Genomic DNA, 22,938 nt, shown 5'->3' with positions numbered 1-22,938 from the left:
TCCCTTAGACAAAGACAAGGTGGGGTGGATTGTATTCGATGAATTCCTTCAAAGAGGAAGAAGTTTGAGGTGCGGCCATTCTTCACGAGTTTTCTACTTTGGGGGGTTCTTTTCCTTGTCGGAGTATATGAAAAGTTAAAGTACCTTTAAAATTAATTCATTAATTATTTTTTTTTGCGTGCACGGCGATTTTTGGTAAGATTCTAACTTTTCATAATCTGAGAAGGAGAAGAGTAATAGCGGTGGAATGGTGTTGCATGTGTAAGAGGAGCGGAGAATCTATAGTTCATCTTCTTCACTGTGAGGTGCCTAGAGACTTATGGAGTGCGATTTTTACTCTTTTTAGCGTCACACGGGTTATGCTTGAAAGGGTGATAGATCTGTTAGCTTGTTGGAGAGGTCAAGTGGGTAGTCATTCAGTTCTAGATATGTGGAGAATAGCCCTGTTGTGTTTAATGTGGACTATATGGAGAGAGCGGAATGCAAGATGTTTTGTAGATCGTGAAAAGTCTAAGGAAGAGTTCAAAAACATTTTTGTCAAATTACTCTTTAATTGGACAGGGGCATATAATATTTCTTATTTTTCTAACTTTGCTGAGTACAATTTTTGTTCTTCTTTTAGCCTTTAATGGGGACTATCTTTGTATATATCCTGTGTAATAGGGTTGTGCCTCTCTGTGCTTTCAATGAAATGAATTACTTATTAAAAAAAAAAAAATCTCGAATGAGCCTGACCCTGTCCATGAGCTTAGTTGAGTTGGTTAACTAACTTGTTATGGATTTTACTTAAGAGACCTGTATATTACTTTGTTGTGTTGACAATCTAAATATATTTAAAAATATATATTAATGACTCATTTATGCTTCAATAGTAATAATTTTTCATAAAACATGACATAACATGTTATCTTTTGACATTTGCTTTTTTTAAATTACTGATATTCATAGTTTAAAGTATAACCTTTTCATTCACAAATGTTTTGAGTCAAGCATGGTATTGTTTCAAACTTGGTTTATTGAGTAATTGAACTTCTAAGCTGTGCTTGAGTTTGGTTCATTTAATTAAAGAATTGACTCAAACTAGACTATTAATAACCAGACATGAGCTGTTTAGACCTACTTGATTCGTTTTACAGCAAATTCTTGAAAGGTAGGTAAGTGGTGGCGATGGAAGTATGAAGGTGAATGAGGAGATTGGAGGTGACAAGAGCATGAATTTTTTGCTATTAGAGAAATTGATTGGACAGTCATCGGATTGCATTTTTAGGTCTAGGCCTTATTAAAAAAAGAAGCATGTTTATCTCCTTGTCAGTCATTTCCTGGAGGTATACATGGTTTTAGTTCTCATCAACATGTTAGTGGACTTTAACACATGGTATGCATTTTATGTACCTCCTTTTTCTTCTTCTTCTTCTTCTTCTTCTTCTACTACTAACTTTTTATTATTGTTATTATTATTATTAATTTTTTGTTATTACTATTATTATTATTATTATTTTATTTTTGGAGCTTTGAGGTGTGACTCGATATATTTTCTGTAGGTATTGTTTGATGTTGTTCCAGGCATAAAATTTGAGGAAGCTATTGAATTGATCAACCTGCAGCCAATTGCTTCTAATGCAGATGCGCAGAAAAGGTGTGCGCAAATTCCCTTCTGAACTTAGTTACATTGTTTACTGATGTTACACTGGGATGCTTAATTTAAACATTTGAACTTGTATGACTTAGTAAAGAAAAACATTCTGCAAATGAGGAGACCTGAAGCTTTAGTTCTCAGATGTTAACACACTACAAGTATTGGCTTCGTTTGTTAAAATTTTTGTTTTTATTCTTTTGGTTTCTATTCTCAAAACAAAAATAGTAACAAACAACCCAAACACAAAACACTCATAAAAACAAAAATTAGTTTTCACATTTATGTTACATTAGAACACTTTTTAAAACAAAAAACAAAAAAATCCTCCAAAAGACATTAACAAATAGAGCCATTGTTTTCCTTGCTCAACATTGCATTGCATCATAGAAGATTTCTTAAGTTGGACTTGCATAATAATGAAAGAATGATTTATTTCACTTGAATGAGCTTGGTGTTTGGTATTCTATTTTATTCGTTGACTCTTTGTTGTGATATTTGACTACTACAGTCTGTAGCTCTAGAACTTGAGCTTCTAGCTACTGTACTATTTTATCAAATATATTTTCAAGATTTTCTTCTTTTTTTTTTTTTTTTTTTTTTTTTTTTTTTTTTTTTTTTAAATGATAAAATTTGTCATCGACTATAAAAAAGAAAAAAAAATTTGCAGGACACTTCAAAAATTGTTATTGTCTTTTTGGGATTTAACATGGTAATGATTTGGGTATTGTAATATCGTTAGACATGCAACAGCAAGTAACAAGTTAAGTAACAGATGAGTGCATTGACAGATTGTTGTAAATTTTTTTATTATCTCATTACAGTAGATTTTTCAAATGAAGATGGTCCATACGTCATCCTTCCCATATTGATTATCTTCTTCATTTGTAAAAATGCATCAAGGAGAAGTTTTTAGTGCTTTGACAAGTCAATTTTGTATGCTCCCCCACAATTGCCCTTATATCATTGATACTTTGAGCTTTTCATAAAGGACAATTATCTCAGACTGAGGGATGGGGACATAAAAATTTAAACTTTTCTGACTTTTTATATAGGATACATTTTAGAACAAATATAAATGGAAAGTAACAGTTATGGAGGAATATGAATTTAAAAGTTTCAAAAGAAAATTTGGATATATAAAATATTTGGCTCTACCAGTGCATTGTTAATTTTGGGGCTATCAATTGGATACCAGTAACTAGATTTGCACCTGATATAAGTCTGTGTATCATAGATGTTGCTTTTCAAGCTTTTCTTTTTTTCTTTTTTATTTTTTATTTTTTATTTTTTTCCTTTCCTTTCCCTCTTGTATGTTTGGCTTTATTACCTACAATATGCTGATGTGTTTCTTTTCTTTACTTTTTTTTTTTTTTTTTGGGGGGGGGGGGGGTGCGGTGGATGGTAGAAAGCAAGATGTTGAACTTATGCACATGCGTTATGCTCTGGAATCGGCTCTTCTTGCACTAGGAGCAATGGAAAGGTGTATGACTGATGAAAGAGAAAGTCATCACCAATTGGCATTATGCCATTTGAAGGACCTGCAGAACCATTTGGAAGCTATTAATAATATTGCTCGCAAGGTCAACTGCTCATCTTAATGAACTTTTTGCACCATAGTTTCCTTTGTGTTGTTAAGGCTGTTGTTATCTTCATATACTCTTGCATGGACAATTTAATTTGCAATCTTTGAACAAGTACCATTGCGTGTTCCTTTGCTGAAAGTGTAGCATGTAGTTGGTTTTACATAGGATTCAATTTTTGGAAAAGTGTAATTATAACAATTATTTGATTCATCATATTAAATGTTTACTTCGCCATGAGCTGTTTTGTATCTCTTTTAGATTTTCTAATTATAGCCTCCTGAGAATGTGTAGTGTATACCTGCTGTGTTAATAAGACTTTATTACTTATCCGAATTTTTTTTTTTTTTTTTTAAAAATGTTGGTTCCTTTGTACTTAATGTGGGGTCTTTGGCTTGAGAGGAATGTTCAGCATTTTGAAGATATTGACACATCGGTGTTGGAGTTGCGAAGGAATGTGCTTAACACTTTATATTTATGGATATTAAACGTTGAAAGAGGATGATTCAAAGTTAGTGGAAACTATTTCTCCACTGGAAAAACTATCTCGTAAGACATCTGTTTTCAAAATTAGTTTGAACTGCTCAGAAAGGAATCTATTCTCAAGAATCATTTAGATAAAAAAAATCACCATTGACTAGGTCAATATAGTTCAATTGACTCATATTATTGCTCCTCTATTTATATACTTCTTATAAGTTAGAAAATGGTGAGGTCTGTGAGTCGTTTGTCTGTTGAGTCTAAGGACTTCGACTTGTCGGTGGTGGGAGGTTGTACTGGGATTCGGATACGAGAGAAATGCAAAGGAGTGACGAGGTCTATCCTTCTACGTAGAGATGAGGCAGTCTGGTTGGTCAAGTCGTTTGATGAGTTAGTTTCGGTTCAGGATTCTAGAGTCTTTTGGAATCAATCCGTTGCTGGCTTCCCACGTATTCTTGGACAACAATGCTCTAATAGGCATGGTTTTTTCCTGCTTATTGAAGAATATGAGGGCAGGAAGAAATATGGTTCCATTTTAGTGCCGAAAGGGAGATACGGTGAGGGTTGGGAGAGGTTTGAGGTGGAGCTCCGCCTAGCCATCAGTCATCTTCAAGCGGATCAGTCCAGGGTCACAAAGCAGACCAGTGCACCGAAAGTTCTACTAGCTGGGACTAAAGCGGAGACAAGGAGGAGTTTTGCAGAGGTGTTAACTTCGACTCGGCCAGGGAATGAAGAGCTGTTTGGTCCTTCCAGTCAGCATTTAGCAAGAATTCCAAGGTGGTTGGAAGGTTCAAAGGAAACAGGGAAGAAGGAACTTTGTCAGGTGCAGGATCCGGTTAAGGATTCTCGTGCACATGCAAAGGCTCCAGTGTGTCCGGCCCCTTCTTCGTTGATGTTTCCTCCTACGGCGTCTCACGATAGCCTGTCCAGAGAAGTTTTTCCGGCGAAGGACTTGAAGAAGAAACCAGCTCCGATGTCTCACGCATCGGGAAAGTCGCAGGACTCATTCCCAAGGAGAGAAGCTGCTGGGTCTGCCAACACGTCTTCCGCTGCTTCACGCAATGTCTTCTCTGGTGATAGGCTAGGGGTTCGTAGGCTAAGGGAGTCGTTGGCAGTTCTGCACGAGGAGATAGGCCGTTGTCTCACGGATCTTCTCTTGCTGGAGGAAGGACACCTGGATTTCAGTCAGAAGCAGTTTGCTTCTCACGCTGCTCCTAAGACCAAGCAGGCCTTTTTGGGCTTCAAGGATACCCGGCCCATCTCCAAATCCTCTAAAGTGGCCCATGATTCTAAAGGCAAAGCCCCACTGGGTTTTCCCATTAAAAAGCCCAAGTTTATTGTTAAAACTAAAGCTGGATCATGCCTAAGACCCATTCCGACCCCTGTGTTTTCTATGCATGCTGGAGCGTCAACATCCGCAGCACATCAGGTGCGTAAAGCCAAGGATTCCGGCGCCTCTGCTCGTGGGTCTGGTTCTGATTATTCTAGTCGTGGTTTTCAACGTGTTTATCAACGCCGGAAGTCTGGAATTTCTAAGGCTGTTTGGACAAGAAAACAGGGACAGGTCACGGTAGTGGGTCGGAGCGTGAGGGATGGGAAACCAGAAAATTCCCTTCGGCTGAGTATGCCTGAGGTCGTGTTGTGTGGTGAAGAAGGAGAAGATGCAGCAGTGGCTCTTCAGGTGGACGATGGCTCTTTGAAGGGTAACATCATTACTGAAGTAGGGGAGCAGGTTTCGGGAGTCTTGCCGGAGCTCCTGGTAACAGAATGTTCTTGTAATGAGATGGGTGCTCCTGCTGTGGGTACAAGCTCAGTGACAAAGATGATGGACATTAACAATTTGCAGATGGTGATATGTGAACCTGTTTTAGTGGGAAATCGAGGGGAGAGCTGCCTTGGGGAAGATGCTGGTGTAACAGATGAGGGAGAAGTTATACTGGACAGTGGTACACAGGATGTTAGAAGCGATCTCCTGTTAGAACTAGAAGAAAAAAATTCTAACGAGGAGGGGGCGAGTGGTGCACCGCTGGAAATCACACCTTTGGCAGCAAAAGGGGGAGAAAAACACAGGATATCACCTAGATGGGTGGTGGAAAAAGTTATGAGATGTTATCAGGCTATCGGATTATCTTGCGAAGGATTTGAGGACAGAATGTTAGCTATGTTTGAGGAGATAGAAGCTGCTGGAGGAAGATCCTCGGCCAGTCCTCAGACTTTGTGTCCGTTGAACAAAGGGGCAAAAGGGAAGAGAGAACTAAACAGGTTGGCTTGGTCCTTGAATTATGAGAAGAAAGGGGCTCTATCGGCTAGAGGTCGCATCAAAGGTAGGGGTTCTGTATGCAATTATGATGCCTAAATTAATTTCGTGGAATGTTAGAGGGATTAATGAGATGAAAAAAAGAGTAGAAATTAGAGGGCTTCTAAGAGAATGGAGGGCGGATATTGTTTGTTTGGTGGAGACTAAGATGGCAATAATCTCAAGGGAGGTGGTGTGGAGTTTATGGGGGTGTAATCAGGTTGATTGGTGCTATTTGGGAGCCAATGGAGCATCGGGTGGGATCTTACTTATGTGGGATAGGAGAGTGGTGGAGAAATTGGAGGAATGTATAGGTAGATATACGGTTGCTTGTTCTTTCCGCAACATTGGTGATAATGTTTCTTGGGCGTTTGGGGGGGTTTATGGCCCTAATGATGACAGGGATAGGAGGGATTTATGGATTGAGTTAGCTGGATTGATGAATTGTTGGGAGGTGCCGTGGTGTATTGGGGGAGATTTTAATGTTGTTCGTTTTCCGAGTGAGAGGTCGGGCATGGCCAGTTTCTCAGCTGCTATGGAAGAATTTTCAGACTTCATCTTCATGCAGAACTTGGTGGATCTACCTCTTTAAGATGGCCAATTTACATGGTCGAATAACCACACATGGTCTAGAATTGATAGATTCTTAATTTCTGTGGAGTGGGAGGATCACTATCCCGAAGTAGTCCAAAGGAGGCTTCCAAGACTTCTGTCCGATCACTTCCCTTTGTTTTTGGATTGTGGGGCACCAAGAGGAGGAAAAAGGTCTTTTAAATTTGAGAACATGTGGCTGAATTATGAGGGCTTTGTTGAGCAAATCAATAAGTGGTGGTTGTCTTATGAGTGTTCGGGTTCTCCAAGTCACATTTTGGCGTTTAAACTGAAGGCATTGAAGACGGACTTGAAGAAATGGAATGCTGAAGTGTTTGGTGATATAGGGAAGAAGAAGAAGGAATTATTGGAGGGCATTTGTGAGCTGGATGCAGTTGATGAAGGCCGAGGCCTAGAGGAGGAAGAGAAGGTTCGCAAGATAGATATGTCTAGAGAGCTGGAGAAAACTCTTCTGTGTGAGGAAATAATTTGGAGACAGAAATCCAGAGCTTTGTGGTTGAAGGAGGGGGACAAGAACACAATTTTTTCACAGGATGGCCAACTCGCGTCGCAAATTTAATCAAGTGGATTCTATAAGTATAGATGGTGAAATCTCCAAAGACCCAAAGGAAATTCAGGAGCATATAGTTCAATTTTACAAAAACTTGTATGTTGAGAATTCTTCTTGGCGGCCAAGGGTAGAGGGCCTTTCTTTTCTTTCAATTGATGAAGATGAGAGTAGCTGGATAGAGAGAGGGTTTGAGGAGAAGGAGGTGTGGGAGGTCATCAGAGATTTCAATGGAGATAAGGCTCCGGGCCCCGACGGTTTCACTATGGCTTTTTTTCAGAAGTGTTGGGATATCTTAAAGCATGACATTATGGCTGTTTTTGCAGATTTTCACTCTCGAGGCAAGTTTGAAAAGAGTTTTAATGCTACTTTTGTCTCTCTGATTCCAAAGAAGAATGATGCTGTGGATGTGAGTGATTTTCGGCCTATCAGTCTTATTGGGGGAATTTACAAGATTATTTCCAAAGTCCTTGCGAACAGGTTTAAATCAGTGTTGGGTAAGATTATTTCAAACACCCAAAATGCGTTCATTGGTGGTCGACAAATCTTGGATTCAGTGCTTATTGCTAATGAATGTGTGGATAGTCAAATCCGTTCAGGGGAGTCTGGGTTGTTGTGTAAGCTGGATCTGGAAAAGGCCTATGATCATGTGAATTGGGACTTCTTACTCTACTTATTACAACGTTGTGGCTTTGGGGAGAAATGGAGAGCTTGGATTCGTTTTTGTATCTCTACGGTGAGATTCTCCATCCTTGTCAATGGAACTCCGACGGGTTTCTTTACTAGTTCTCGCGGGTTGCGACAAGGTGATCCTCTGTCGCCTTTATTATTTGTGGTGGTTATGGAGGCTTTGAGTTGGATGTTGGCTGCTGCGATGGAGCAGGGTTCGATGACAGGCTTTACTGTGGGACATAGTGAGTCAGAGGCAATAGTAGTGAATCATTTATTGTTTGCTGATGATACGTTGATTTTTTGTGGAGCGCAAGAAGAACAGATTCGACATCTGAGGTGCATTTTCCTTTGTTTTGAGGCAGTTTCGGGATTAAGGATTAATTTAGGAAAGTCAGAAATTGTTCCTATTGGTGAGGTGGAGGATATTGAAGGGTTGGCCCAACTTATGGGTTGTAGGGTTGGATCGCTACCTATGACATATTTGGGTATGCCTTTGGGTGCCTCTTACAAGTCCGTTCTTACTTGGAAAGGGGTGATTGAGAAAATGGAAAGGAAACTGGCTGGTTGGAAGCGTATGTATTTGTCAAAGGGCGGTCGGTTGACTCTTATTAAGAGCACGCTGTCCAATATCCCCACGTATCTCTTGTCGCTGTTCCCTATTCCTTTGAGGGTGGCTAATCGTCTTGAAAAAATCCAGAGGGATTTCCTATGGGGTGGCATAGGGGATGAGGCCAAATTTCATTTAGTGAAATGGAACAGGATTTGTACTCCGTTGCATTCAGGTGGGTTGGGAGTTCACAATCTTTCCCTGTTTAACCAAGCTCTTTTAGGTAAATGGTTGTGGAGATATGGTAGGGAGAGAGAGGCTCTATGGCGTTTGGTGATTGACGCCAAATTTGGGAGCCTAAAGGGTGGGTGGTGCTCTATTGAGGTGTCGGGTTCCTATGGAGTAGGGGTTTGGAAATATATTAGGATAGGGTGGGAGAAGTTCTGTAATTATGTTCGGTTTGTGGTAGGGGATGGATCATATATCAGTTTCTGGCATGATCGGTGGTGTGGGGAGATTTCTTTGAAGCTTTGTTTTCCAGTTCTGTATAGTCTTGTGAGGAACAAAGCGGCTATGGTGGTAGATAATATGGCTGTTCATAATGGCAATATTCATTGGAATGTTCTCTTTACGCGGCAATTATAGGACTGGGAGTTGGAGATGGTGCTCTCTTTCTTCGAGCGGTTGTACTCCACTCCGATTCGACAAGGAGAGGGTGACAAGTTAGTTTGGAACCTCTCTTCAAGGAGCTATTTTGAAGTAAGGTCATATTATGAAGCACTTAGTCGGAAAGAAGGTCCATCATTCCCGTGGAAGAAGATATGATGTGCTAAGGCTCCGACAAGGGTGGCGTTCTTTGTATGGACTGTAGCTTTAGGAAAAATTTTGACTCATGACAATCTACGAAAGAGGAATATTGTGGTTATTGAGTGGTGTTGTATGTGTAAAAAGAAAGGGGAGTCTATTGATCATCTGTTACTTCATTGCGACACCGCCCGTGAGCTTTGGAGTTTTGTGTTTTCTTTATTTGGAGTTGAATGGGTCATGCCACAATCGGTGATGGGTTTGTTGACTACTTGGGGTGCTTTTCGAGGGCATGGCCTAGCAAAAAATGTTTGGCGTTTAGTTCCTCACTGTGTTTTGTGGAGCATTTGGAGGGAGCGGAATGCGAGGCTTTTTGAAGATGTCGAGACTGTAATGGTAGTTTTAAGGAAGCGTCTTCTTAACACGCTATATCTATGGATAGCTCCCCATCTTTGCCACCTAGGTGTTTCTACTTTTGTAGACTTTCTTAATTTATTAGTTGTTCCTCCTGTTTAGGGGCTCTCTTGTATACTTCCCGTGTATTAGGGTTGCGCCCCTCTGCGCTTTTTTATTGAATTTTAAATTACTTATAAAAAAAAAAAATTTATGGATATTGGCACATCTTAGCCTGAGTTGTCTTACTTCTGTAGAGTTTTTAAATTTATGTTCTTCGTTTTTCTCATTTTAGGGATCTCTTGCATACTTCCTGTAGACTAGGCACTTCTGCGCGCTTTTTCAATGATGAGTCATTATTTATCAAAAACACAGACAAGTTGTGGCATCATGTATATGTTTGTTTTTTTTTTGATAGGTATGCAAAGAAATATATAAAAAATGCGGAAGGCGCCCCTAAGCATTATATGTTGTTTGTTAGTTTAGATCGGGAATGGTTCGAAAGTTCTGTTTTGGCATGATGTATGGTGTGGGGAAATTCCTTTGAAGATCCTCTTTCCAGATTTGTTCCTTATTGCTAGAAGAAAGGATGCTTGGGTGGAGGAAATTATGCAGAGACAAAATGGCACCATCTTATGGAATATTATGTTTTCTCGTTCAGTTCATGATTGGGAGGTCGAAGCGGTTAGTAGGTTTTTTGGGATGTTGTACACCCTCAAAGTTAGCAGCGAGGGAGAGGATAAGTTGTGTTGGGTGCCAGCGCGAAAGAAATCTTTTGAGGTAAAGTCCTACTATAAGTTATTGTCTAGTCCTACTCAGTCTTCATTTCCGTGGAAAAGTATTTGGAAAGTTAATGTTCCCTCGAGAGTGGCTTTCTTTGTTTGGACGGCAACTTTAGGGAAATCTTTAACTTTGGATAACCTTTGAAAGAGAAACATTATCGTGATGGATTGGTGCTCTATGTGTAAGACCGCTGGAGAATCCATTGATCATTTGTTTCTGCATTGTATGGTGGCTACAGAATTGTGGAGGGCGCTTCTGAAATTGTTTGGGGTGGAGTGGGTAATGCCGGGGTCGGTGAAAGACATGTTGGGGAGTTGGAGGGGCCAGAAGGGTAATCGGACTTCGATACAGATTTGGCGCATGGCTCCGTTGTGTTTAATGTGGTGCGTTTGGAGGGAACGGAATGCACGCTGTTTTGAAGATTGTGAGACTGGTTTGTCGAATCTGAAGAGAAAGATGCTTCAAATGTTGTTTATGTGGAGAGATAGAATTAAGTTAATGCATGACTGTTCTTATTTTGATTTCTTAGATAGATGTTCTCTATGTCTTTACATTAGGGGTTCCTTGTATACATCCTGTGTACTTTGGGTTGCGCCCCTTTGCGCCTTTTCAATATATTTTACTTATCAAAAAAAAAATATGTTGTTTGTTAGTTACTTTTCCTGTTATTTATACCGTATTTGTTTGTTGCTTTTCCTGTTATTTATACAGTATAAATTAATGTCAATTATATTCAATGATGCAGATATTGATGGTGAATGTAATAATTTCTCTTTTACATATGGATGATCTCTCTCTGAATTTGACGCACTGTGTCTCCCCAGAGAGATATTCTGAATTGGGTTACTCCTGTGCTTGGGAAAATAATGATCTCACTCCATCTGATGAAGGAAACAAAGTGGTTATATCTTTCACAGAGATGCTACTTGATATATTACATCGAAGTCTTCCTTCAGCTGTAATTGAACTAGATCAAGCATTGAGTGAGGGTGTAAGGGTTGGTGGAAAACAGGCCTTAGAGTGGAGAGTCTCTATTGCTAAACATTTCATTGAAGAGTGGGAATGGCGGTTGTCAATTTTGCAGCATCTTTTACCATTATCTGAACGCCAGTGGAGGTGGAAGGAAGCATTGACTGTATTACGTGCAGCCCCGTCCAAGTTACTCAACCTGTGAGTTGAATTAAATTTTTTCTGAAATTCATAAGACGAGTCACTGGTTCTTGCTCATGATATTCATGCTACATATCATGTTATTATTAATTCCAGTATGTCAAATGGTGGTTTATAAAGTAAATCTTGTACTATGCCCTAGGTTGTGTAATTCATCTTATTCCAATTCCTTCACAGTTTTGTCTTGTTGAAGTGCATATGTTTCTAATCTTCTGAAATGTTTCCGGTCCAGATTTGCGCTTTTTGATTGCTGATAAACAGAGCAATAAATAATAGTGAATACAAAGTTTTAATACTTGTTGTCAAGTTAGAAAGAAAAGAGATTTCTAAACTCATCTATGATAGTTAGTTGCAAAATGTTCAGAAATCCTCAACAAACAAAACTTTGGAGTTGTAGTGTTCAATTTTCTGTGTCTTTGATCTTTGATTTATCACAACCAAATGGCCCAAAAAAATTCATTATGTTGTTTGTTGTGGTAGTCATATTCTTGACTTTGGTTTTGGTTGTCTCCCGATCTTGGTTTTTTTTTTTTTATTCTTTATGAATGAGTAACTTTCATTAACAAAACAATGGAACACTTTACATAGAAAAGCTATAGCAAAACACTAACGCATCATAACCCCTACACAAAACTCAAACTAAACCAACAAAGCAAGAAAATCCAGTATAAGCTATCCTCTGCAATATTAAAACAAAATCCCATCTATACCTCAAGCAGTACAAAGATATCATTCCCACAAGTCGTCTTGAATTTACCTTTGGAAATAAATCGGATATTCACTTCCCATTTAATTTGCTGTAAAAGCTTCTCCTCAATTGAACATCTATTACTTCATTACGAAGTTGCTTGCGATCTATGGAGTTACATTCTTACTTTATTTGGGGTAGAATGGGTTACGCCATGAATGGTGCTGGAGTTGTTGACTAGTTGGGGCGCGTCGTGTGGGTATGGTCCAGCTCAGGAAGTTTGGCGGTTAGTTCCGTTGTGTTTAATGTGGTGTATTTGGCAGGAACGGAATGTGCGGCACTTTGAAGATGTAGAGACGTCAATGGTGGAGCTAAGGAAGCGTTTGCTTAATACGTTATATATTTGGAAGCGTCTCATCATAGCTTGAATGTTTTTATGTATGCGGAATTTTTAAATTTATTTTCTGTTCGTTCCTCTTAGGGGCACTCTTGTATACTTCCTATGTATTAGGGTTGCGCCCCTCAGCGTTTTATTAATAAATTGACATTACTTATCAATAAAAAAAAAAAGAAGGTTCTCCTCAGACCATTGATGATTTCCATGTCTTAAAGCATTTCTATTCCTCCAAATGTTATAAAAGGCACACCTCTTCAAGATCAGAAGGAAAGAGGTTTGGGATTCAACATATGATAGGTGTGGGATTTGTAGTGTGAGTGGTGCGTGGTGGCGTGTTGGGTTTGCTCCCCTTAGGGGATATGGAGAACCGGTTCTATGTGGAGGCTAAGTCATTTTTGTTCTCGGTGGGGCTTGGGACCGCAAAGCTTTGAGTTGTGGAAAAGCGGAAAGCTTTTGTATGGGCGATCCTTTTGGGATCTCGTTGCATCGTGTGGCTGTTGTCGATGCAGGATGCTGGAAGAGGCTTTGTGTAATCCTGGACTTGTAGATTTCGTGAAGTCCTATAGGGAGGGGTCTAAGGTGACCATTGTGTGAAGATGTGAGAATAGTTCCGACCATTTCTTGGAGGTGGCGGTCTATGATGTGGGTGGCTGGAAAGGTCTGGTTCTGTTTCTCGAAGGTCGTAATGAGCGAGGTTGGAGTCGTGTCTCTGGCGAGTTGTCTAAAGTCTTGGCTTTTTTTGAAGACGCCTGGAAGACGATGTGTAAGGCAAATGGGTCTCTGTCGTTCGCTGAAGTGGTGTGTATGGCGGCTCCCGTCTCTGTCAAGGGCGCTGGGAAGTAGTGCTGTGCTGCATACATTGTGTCAGGGCTGGTAAAAGTGCGGCAGATGGTGGTTTGGGGTGATTCGGAAAAGCATTTTCCGGTGGGAATGGAGTGCTCGGCGGTGGAATGGCAGCCTATGGATTGCTATGCTTTGGAGAAGAAGCATTTGCTTTATCCTCTAGGCAATACCCCTTGTGCTATTGATGGCTCCAGGAGTGCTTCGGCGTGTTGCAGTGTTTCAGAGGGTGATGGTGACCTTTTAGAGAAGGAGAAGGCAAGTGTTTTCAGGAACCTTCTTGAGCTTTTTGGGGAGTGGTTCGTTTGGGCAAGCAGGCTCCCGCCAAGGTTGGGCCTAAAGCATTTTTGGCTTAAACGCAAGGCGAGCTGTTTAGTGGTGGGCCGGATGTTTAAGAGGGCTAAGGTAGTTTTAAGAAGGGCCCATTTTCGGGTTGGGTCCAAGCGTTTTGGCTCCAAGGCCTCTTCCAAGCCTTCTGACCCTGTTTCTGGGTTGATTGGAGATTCGGGTCTGGCGCTTTTGATGCATATTGGAGAAGGAGTGCCGGTGGCTTCGACCTCTATGACTTTTGCCGGCGGTGGGTTTGCTTCGGGTTCGACGTTGTCCTCTGCTCCATTTCTGGATCTCGCTATGGGTTTGACAGTGTCCTTTCAGGTGGGCCTGAATCTCGCTATTTTGCCGATGCGTTCAGATATTGGCGTTGGGGTGCTTGTGCCGGCTACCTCTGCCTTGGTGAATCTTGCCGGTGGGGATCCTCCTTTGCCGTCTTCATCTCTCCGGGTTGTTGGAGTTAGGGCTGTCAATTTTGACACGACTCGACAACCCGACACAAACACAACACGAAATTAGCAGGTTTGGGTTTACCTTAAACAGGTTTGGGTCATAAATAGATTGACCCGTTTAAAACCCGTTTAGTTCGGTCTGGCGGGTCGTGTCACTGGTGACCCGCTAGACACGATTATTATTATTATTATTATTTTTTAAAAAAAAGGAAATGGGATTATTACTATTAGCCAAAAACACAAAAAAAAAAAAAAAAAAACCCTAACTTCTTTTCTTTTTCCTTCGGCTCCGCCCCCTCTTCTTCCATTTTCTTCTTCTTCAGCGCAACTGAAAATGTTTTAAAGCGTGAAATTCTCATCTAAAGAAGGTTGAGAAGAGAGATTTATGTATGTACTTGGGATGCCAGAAAATTCATCTCTTTGGAGCTTCCAAGGCCGTGCACAAGAATGATCTTGTGTTTTTCTTTTTCCTTGGGAACACCTCTCTCTCTGTATGCCAGGTACCTTCCATCTCTAAGTCTAAAGCCTGATTCTTGATGAGGTGACATGAGAATGCTCCGCTGCCCCACTAGTTTATGGAGGGAGCGGTTGCTTTGACTGATAAACCATTCCCAGTAGACCCATCAGCAAGACAACTGTCGCTTTGGAAACCTTTCCTGAAGGAAAATAAAAGGCAGATTTTGCTAATTAACATCTTTCAAACTCAATGATCCCAGCAACAAGAAAATGGTGGTTGTTGCAAGCTACATATATACCTGACACCGCTTGTGTTTTGAGTTTGAGGGGCCTCCAAATGTTATGATGAATTAATCTGATCCCCTTTTCTTTCTCCTTTGACTTGTAGATGGTTGCTTGTTTTTCTAAGCTATCGCATGAATTCTGACTATCTTGAACTCTCAGCTTGTAATGTTTATTACATAAAATAATTTTTCTTACTTTTGTGGAAATCTTGTGAAGGCTTTGAGGAAGCGGCATTTTTGTTGCTCCGGCTTATAGCTTGGATCCTTCTTGAGCAGCAAAAAATATAATTTTATCCAACTCAATAAATAATTGAATTTTCAATGTCACTACAAAGTTTTCCACAGCCTAAACAGCCATTTTTCGCTCAAATTTTCTCGTTTTTCTTCCAAAATTTGAGAAACGTACAACCAGGGATTTCCCAGTAACCAAACGGGTCGTGTCGACCCAATACGACCCATTATGCTAGACGGGTTTCACGGGTCATGTCGGGTGACCCATGAAATTGCCGTGTAGTGTCTGAAACCCCGACCCGTTAACAGAAACGGGTCGTGTTTGGGTCTAGCTTAAACGGGTCGCGGGTCCCCACATGTCGTAAACGAGTCGACTTGCGGAGCCGTTTTGCCAGCCCTAGTTGGAGTTGGGTGCTGTCTAGAAGTCCGCCAGAGCTAGTCAGCATGACCAGTTTGCCTTGCCAGAGCTGGCTCCGTCTTCGACTCTAGTTGGGTTTGGTCCAACGTTCCTAGATGTTCCTAGCGATTGCACTTCTGGTGTGGATGCGTTAGGTGAAAGGCTGCGTTATTCTCTCCCTGTGATGTCGGAGTCTGGAGCGCCTATTTATCCGTCGGAATCCAAGTCGGTGCTTAGATACTCCTTGAAGCATAAGGTTGGCAGATTGGATGAGCATCTGCTTGCAGAGGCTCTAGAGGCTTTCAGTGCTCCCATGGCTCCTTCTATGCCGTTATTTGGGGTTGCTGCCAAGCCCTTGTCAGCACCAGCGAGAGATGGGGTAGTGTCTATGCCTGCGCCTTTACGAGACGAGGTCTGTTAGCCTCTTCTTCGGCGTGGCTTCCTTCTCCTAAGCAGCGCGGTCCTTCCTCCGTTAGAAGTGGGTGGGTCTCCTCTCTCTTCGGTCCAGTCTGTGGTTGGTTGCCGTCCTCTGTTGTCTTTCTCTGAAGTGAGTGAATCTTAGAGAGGAGGTGGTTTTGAAGAGATTGGTGGTCCTCCTGGGCAGCGATTGATCTTAGCTTTTGTTTTCAAACTTTGGGGTCTCCCATGAGGAGAATGTGAAGGGCTTTTTAGACCTTATGGCTCAAATTGATGCGGAGCAGGAGAGGGATCAAACTTAGTTTGCTTTGAATATCAACAAGCTGACTAGAACAAGCAAACCTCCAATTCCTATGACCATCCTGAATGACAGAATCTAAACGAACCTCTAGTTTACTATGGGCATCATATATAACACGATGCCCATACTTCTCAAAAAGTACCCCATCCGTGTGCCAAACATCAAACCAGAGATTGATGTTTTTATCATTACCAATAATAAAAGATATAAAATGTCTAGCATCATCTCTAAGTTTCAACAACTTACGCCAGCTCCAAGTACAAATCTAAGGAATGCTAACCTGCAAAAAGCTCCTACCCTTTAACAACATTTCCTTTACCCAGGAAACCCAAAGGAACCCTGACCTCACAAACAAACTCTAAATATGTCTCATCATAGCATACTCCAAGAAACTTTAGCTGTTGCTATCCCTTCATCTTTACCATTCCAAACAAACCTATTGAATTTTTGTTCAATAGCTCTAATGATCTCTTTATGTAAAATGAAAATACTACTACAGTACACTTGCACACTATACAGCACAGAAGAAACAAGCTGTAGACGCCCAACAAAAAAGACAAATTCCTATATAACCAGGATTAATTCTGGCAGTAATCGTTTCCAAAAGAGTATCACAATCAGCTGCACACAGCCGAGTGGAGATTAAAGTAACACCTAAATACCTAACATGAAGTTTACCTTCACACATTTTCACGAGGTTCACAATCTGAGCCTTAACCACAAGATGCACCTCAGCATAGAATAGAGTACTCTTTTCAGGGTTTGTCTTCAAGCCAGATAGAGCTTCAAACTCACAAAGAACCTGCTGTACAGCAGCAACAGACTGCACACTAGCCTCTGAAAAAATTAGGAGATCATTAGCAAAACACAAATGAGTGAGACCAACTTTAGAGCACTGGTGATGATAACCAAAGCCCCCTTACCTTCCTACACATTCAACCAATAAACTAGACAAGAATTCCATAGTCAAAACAAACAGATATGGTGATATAGGATCGCCCTGCCGAAAGCCTCTCTTACCCTCAAAAAAACCAACCAGCGTCCCATTAATAGGGTTGGCAATTTTTGACACGACCCGCGAACCCGATACGAACACGACATGAAAAAACCGGGTTTGGGTTTGTTATAATCGGGTTGACCCGATTATGACCCGATTGCACGGGTTGACCCGATAACACGATTACCCGCCAACACGATTATAACCCGATTACCCGGGTTGACCCGCCAACACGATTATAACCCGATTAAAAAAAAAATTGAAGGTAAAAAAAATAAAAATTGAAGGTTGAAACATGTGAAAACAATGAAATTGATGCCGTGTCGGGTCGTGTCGGGTAAACGGGTGACACGTTTTTTAGTCGGGTTTGTCGGGTCGTGTTCGGGTTACCTGATTATTAATCGGGTCGTGTTCGGGTCACGTGTCACAACCCGATTAATAATCGGGTCGGGTTCGGGTTGACACGTTTATATAATCGGGTCAGTCGGGTTGACCCGAACCCGACCCGTGAACTCGAATTGCCAACCTTACCCATTAACCCGCTACAGAGAGGCTAGGTGAAGTGATACACTCACGGACCCAAGAAATGAATTGTACGGGCAGCCCAAAACGTCCAAGACAATAAAGAGCAAACTCCCAATTAACTGAATCATATGCCTTCATAAGATCCACCTTCAATGTACAACAAGCTTGACCATCAGCCTTGTGATAATCCTTCATTACTTCTTGAGCTAAAAACACATTTTCGGCAATGCTTTGATTAGCAATAAAAGCCGTTTGATTAGCACTTACTAGAGTGTCCAAACAAGAAACCAACCTATTAGCCAAAATCTTGGTTATGCACTTATAAATAAGATTGCAATAGGAGATTGGATGAAAATCACCCATTTTCGAAGGATTCACCATCTTCGGCACCAATGTAGTGATAGCCGCATTGGCTGATTGCAAAAGCCTGCCAGAATGGAAGAAGTTCCGAATAGCAGCAAGAACATCAGCCCCAACTATAGACCATGATTCCTTAAAAAACTCAATAGGAAACCCATCAGGACCTGGAGCTTTTTCATTCTTCATTGCAAACTCGGTAGCTTTAATTTCAGCATCAGTTACGTCAGCCTGCAACATAGTATATTGTGCATCAGTGATACGCTTAGTAATAAGCTGAGAAACCCGGGCATCTCTAACTTCATTGAACACAAGATATTCAGTCCTCAAAAGCTTCTTATAGAAGTCCACTGCTACCTGCTTAATATGACTCCTCCTCTACCTTTATTCCATGTTCATCCCAAATAAATTCCTAGAAATCCTGCTTTTAATCATTTTGTGAAAATAAGAGGAATTTTGATCGCCCAAATTCAACCGTTGAACCCGAGACTTCTGTTTGAGATAAGCCTCCTCAGCCTTACTAATCGGAAGGAATTCATGAAGACATTCCTTCTCCTTCCTGACACAATCAGCCTGCCCACCAAACAACAAAATATGCTTTTGAGCCTTCTCCGGCCTCTCCCTTGCTTGAGCAACCTTCTGATGGATAGCACCATAACAATCCAAAGTCTTTGCCTTTAAAACTCGCGTAACAGCCTTTAAATGAGCATATAAACAAAATATTGGAACTCCCTCAACTTCTAAACTCCAACCCTCCAACACCTAGGCTAAAAAATTTTCATTTTCAGACCAATAGTTAAAGTATTTGAAAGGACGAGGACCAGAACTCTTCAACTTACCTGCAAAAATCACAGATGCTGAATGATCTGAAACTCCTGCCTCCAAGAATTCTACCTGAGTATTACTATATAGCCCCATCCAAGCTACGTTTGCAAGCACTCTTATCCAACTTCTTCGCCACAAAACAAGAGCCATATTGTTTATTACACCAAGTAAAGAAGCTCCCATAAAAATTCAAATCTGCAACCTCAAGTTTATTTAAACAATGTTTAAAATCACTCTCATATGAATTCACATGTTCCTTACCCCATTTCTCTTTCTCACTCAACACTACATTAAAATCACCCCGAATCGGCCAAGGAGAAGAATCAACAACTTCTTCAACTAACTGCAAAGAATGTCATAATCTCCTTCTCTCAACTCCTTTATTAGCCCCATAAACAAACGAATGGAACCAAACCATATTCTCATTAACATCAACAATCTTGCAACTAATTTCCTGTATACTCTTGCTAACAATAGTCACCTTTAAAACATTAGGATCCCAACAAATCCAAATTCTGCCATTATGATGACAATCATAATTAGAATCAAACCCCCAACCCAGCAATATAGCTGCTTGAATTTTTTCTGACTTCTCACGCTTCACCCTTGTTTCAACTATACTCAATAAATGAACGTGAAGCCTTTTGACCATACTAATCTCCCTTTGCTTCGAGAGGTCATTAAGACCTCTAATAATCCATGTAATGATCTTCATGCAGTATGTGAAAAACCCCTACCCTGATGTCCATCTTGCTCCACTTCTGGCTTTTTCCCTTTAACTTTCTTCAATTTCAGCCTAGAATGCTCCTCATACAATGCCTCTTCAATAATCTTTTGAATAGCAGTAATCGCCCCTCTACTACTCTGAATTTGCCCTTCTTCCATTTCAACAACCTTCTTATTACGTAGCACATCAAAAGAGTTAGACCACACCTTCTTTTCTGTATCATTTCTTTGCACTTGGTTAACAATTGTAGGGCTAACCTCAACGGAATCAATCACAACACCCACCACCTCTCTTTGCTTCCCTTCAATTGGCCATTCAGTACAATGGAATGAGGTGAGAAGCTGCGTTCTTCTCTCCCCGTGTTGCAGTGTCCCAAGCCTTTTCAGAGATACTACTAGAAGGCTAGGGAACTAAGGGAAGACCATTTAGTACAATGGAATGAGGTGCTTTTAGCAGATTCTCTGGCAGCTTCGAGGACGCCTGCCTGTTCTAAATCTAAGGAAGCAGTTATAGCGCCTCCTGTGAAGATTTCTGTGGGAATAAGGGTTTCCTTCGGAAGGGTTTTCTCAACCTGAGGTCGGCTGTGATAGCCCCTATCACTCTTCATTCCTTGCCTATTGAATTGGCCTCGTCTTCGACTCGGGAGGTCAAAGATGATGGTGTGTAGGGTTTCCTTCCCCCTCAAGTTGTCACAACAATTCTTTCGTTGTAGAGGGCAATGGTTCTTCTCGGTCTAAAGAGTGGCTTGTTGGATTCGATCCTTCTGGGGAGGTCATTGTGTGGGAGGAGGATGACGGGTTTTGGGATGGGATGCCCTTGGATTGGGAGATGGTTGGTGTTCATGGCGTGGAGTCCTTGGCAATCCTGGTTGCCATTGAAGAGGAATTTCATTGGGATAAAATGTTAGCGCGCCAAAAGACCAAAGGCAAGAGGGAGCTTCTGAATTTGAAAAGCTTTGTTAACTATGGCGATGTGAATGCTCCCTCTAGGCATCGAAAAGGCAAGGCTCACATGACGTAGGGTTGTGTACTTTTTGTGGTTCTTGAGGCTTTGGGGTTTTCGGGTTGTAGGGTTTAGGTCCTTGTGGGTTTGTTTGGGTTCTTTTCTTAGGCTGGCTTATGGTTGTTTTTGTGTATATGATGCAATCAAACAATAAAAAGAAACAAAAGAAAAGGGATAAAGGCTACTTCGAGAGAGCTGTGATCTCCAATGGCTGCTTCGTAGGAGCCGTGACCTCCAAAGATACCAACAAAGGTTCTAGGTTTTTATAATATTCAACATATTTCTTTATTGATTAGGGTTACACTTATATAGAAGACGTCTAGGTTATAAGACAACCATTACTACGACTCGCTCTCTCTCTCTCTCTATTTTTTAGAGAGAGAAGCTCTGCTGTTCCAGGGGAGGAGGGAAGAGCTTTTCTCTTCCCCTCTTCCCTTCCTCTTCTCTTCTTTCCTCCCTTCCTCTTCTCTTCTTTCCTCACGTCTTCTTCTCTTTCCCTCTGCCTCTCTGGGTTCTTAGGGTTTTTCTTTTTCTTGGGTGTACTTCTCGGTGGTTGGGTCTTCTCCGGCTCATTCCAGTCTCTTCCGTCTACGCTGTTTCCGTGGTTGGCCGCTGCGCTGTCGTGTGTGGGTTTTGGTTCTTTTACATCATGGGTTGTAGATCTACTGTGTTTGGGTCCTCCTACTAGTGCACGTGCTTCACTGGAGGTTTCGCCGTCTTGAACCAGCTTTCCCAGTTGTTGGCGTTGTTGCGGGTGGACGCCACGCGCAGTACTGGCACGAGTGGCCGAGGTTTTTTTTTTTGAAGTTTGGGAGTTAGATCTACGGTGTTGGGGACCTCTTCGCCGCGCACGCGCCTCTCCGGCGGCTTTTCCAGCAGATTCCGCGACTTCCGACAGTTTTTTCGGCTGGTTCAGCACCGCGCCGGCAACAGTATTGCCACGCGTCGGCACCGGCGCGCGTGGTGTCACGTGCCACCGACTGTAGTTTTTTATTTTTCTTTTGTTTTTGGGGTTTAATTTGTATTTTGGGTTTGCTTTTCAGATGTAATTCGGGCTTTTTTGTATTTTTGGGTTTGTATTTCTGTTGGGTTTGGGTGCTTTTGGGCAGATTTGGGTGAATGTTGGGGGGCTTTTTTGGGCTTTGGGTTTCTTGTGGTTCTGGGTGTTGTGGGGGCTGCATGCGGGTTTTAGGGCTGGTCCTTATGGGTTTGGTTGGGTTTTTCTTTTTATGGGTTAGCTTTGGCTGTTCCTGTGTATACTCCCGATGTACTTAGGGGTGCCTTACGCTTATATATAAAGTTTTCTTACTTATAAAAAAAAAAGACAACCATTAGGTCTAGCCGTCAATACAATGTGCAGGAAAATAACTAGAAATGAAATAAACTAATGGAAAATATATTCATTATTAGCTAAAACACTTAGGGAAATAATATATGGAGATTATACTCCTTATTCACTGTTGTCTTGGGGATTCAGTATTGCCACGTGTGTTGCCACGTAAGCCCTAAAATTCTGAACGTATCGTCCCTCTCCCTTAACATCTTCCTTGTCCCTAAGGAAGAAATCAGGAACTTGAACTTGGACCATGTCTTGATCTTCCCATGTAGCTTCTGCCGGGTCAAATTTCCTGAACACAAGCCTTTGCACAGAGCCGGAAGATTCTTTTTGATATATCTCTGTAGCATATGGGCGACAATCTCCAGTTATGGCAGTTTGGTATGTGCAATCTCGTCCAATTTCTGCCCAAAAAAGCGGAACACCACAAAGGAGGATGTAAAGGATTACTCTAGCATTCCAAACATCTATTTCTTGACCACACTTCCGTTTTAGCACCTCAGGAGCCATGTAGTACGAACTTCCAACTATCTCAGTAAATTTATCACTAGGTTTAAAGAATACTGAAAGCCCAAAATCAATTGGCTTTAAAGGTGCTGTCTCATTCTTTCTCTTCCTGAACCAAGAAAAAATAAAGCCTGGCTCTTCCAACCTTTGCTCCATCCCTTCTTCCTTCTTCACATTCTGTTTCAGGACCCCCTTGATATTTTCAACCCTTTCTGGATAGAGAGACAGGACCTCTCTTGGCCCGCCGGACCCATTCTTCAGCTTCTTTGGTTTCGGCTCAAGCTGGTTGTTAGGTAGAACCCTGTTGTTGACCCCAAATTGCACTGGACTAGCTGCTACAAGAATTTCA

The 22,938-nt window shown here is 41.4% G+C and overlaps 1 protein-coding gene across 3 annotated transcripts in view; it reads left to right on the top strand.

Annotated features, from left to right (window-relative positions):
- LOC133871099 (uncharacterized) overlaps nt 1-22,938 on the top strand; it is a 101,784-nt gene that overhangs the window by 22,299 nt on the left and 56,547 nt on the right. For all 3 annotated transcript variants that reach the window (XM_062308461.1, XM_062308462.1, XM_062308463.1), the window contains 3 exons: nt 1,542-1,636; nt 3,042-3,216; nt 11,096-11,520. In XM_062308461.1, the coding sequence (XP_062164445.1) occupies nt 1,542-1,636; nt 3,042-3,216; nt 11,096-11,520 (695 nt within the window). The remainder of the gene's footprint in view (nt 1-1,541; nt 1,637-3,041; nt 3,217-11,095; nt 11,521-22,938) is intronic.

This window comes from Alnus glutinosa, chromosome 6, assembly GCF_958979055.1.
Source record: "Alnus glutinosa chromosome 6, dhAlnGlut1.1, whole genome shotgun sequence".
NCBI lineage: Eukaryota > Viridiplantae > Streptophyta > Magnoliopsida > Fagales > Betulaceae > Alnus > Alnus glutinosa.
This window is presented reverse-complemented; position numbering and strand designations above follow the sequence as displayed.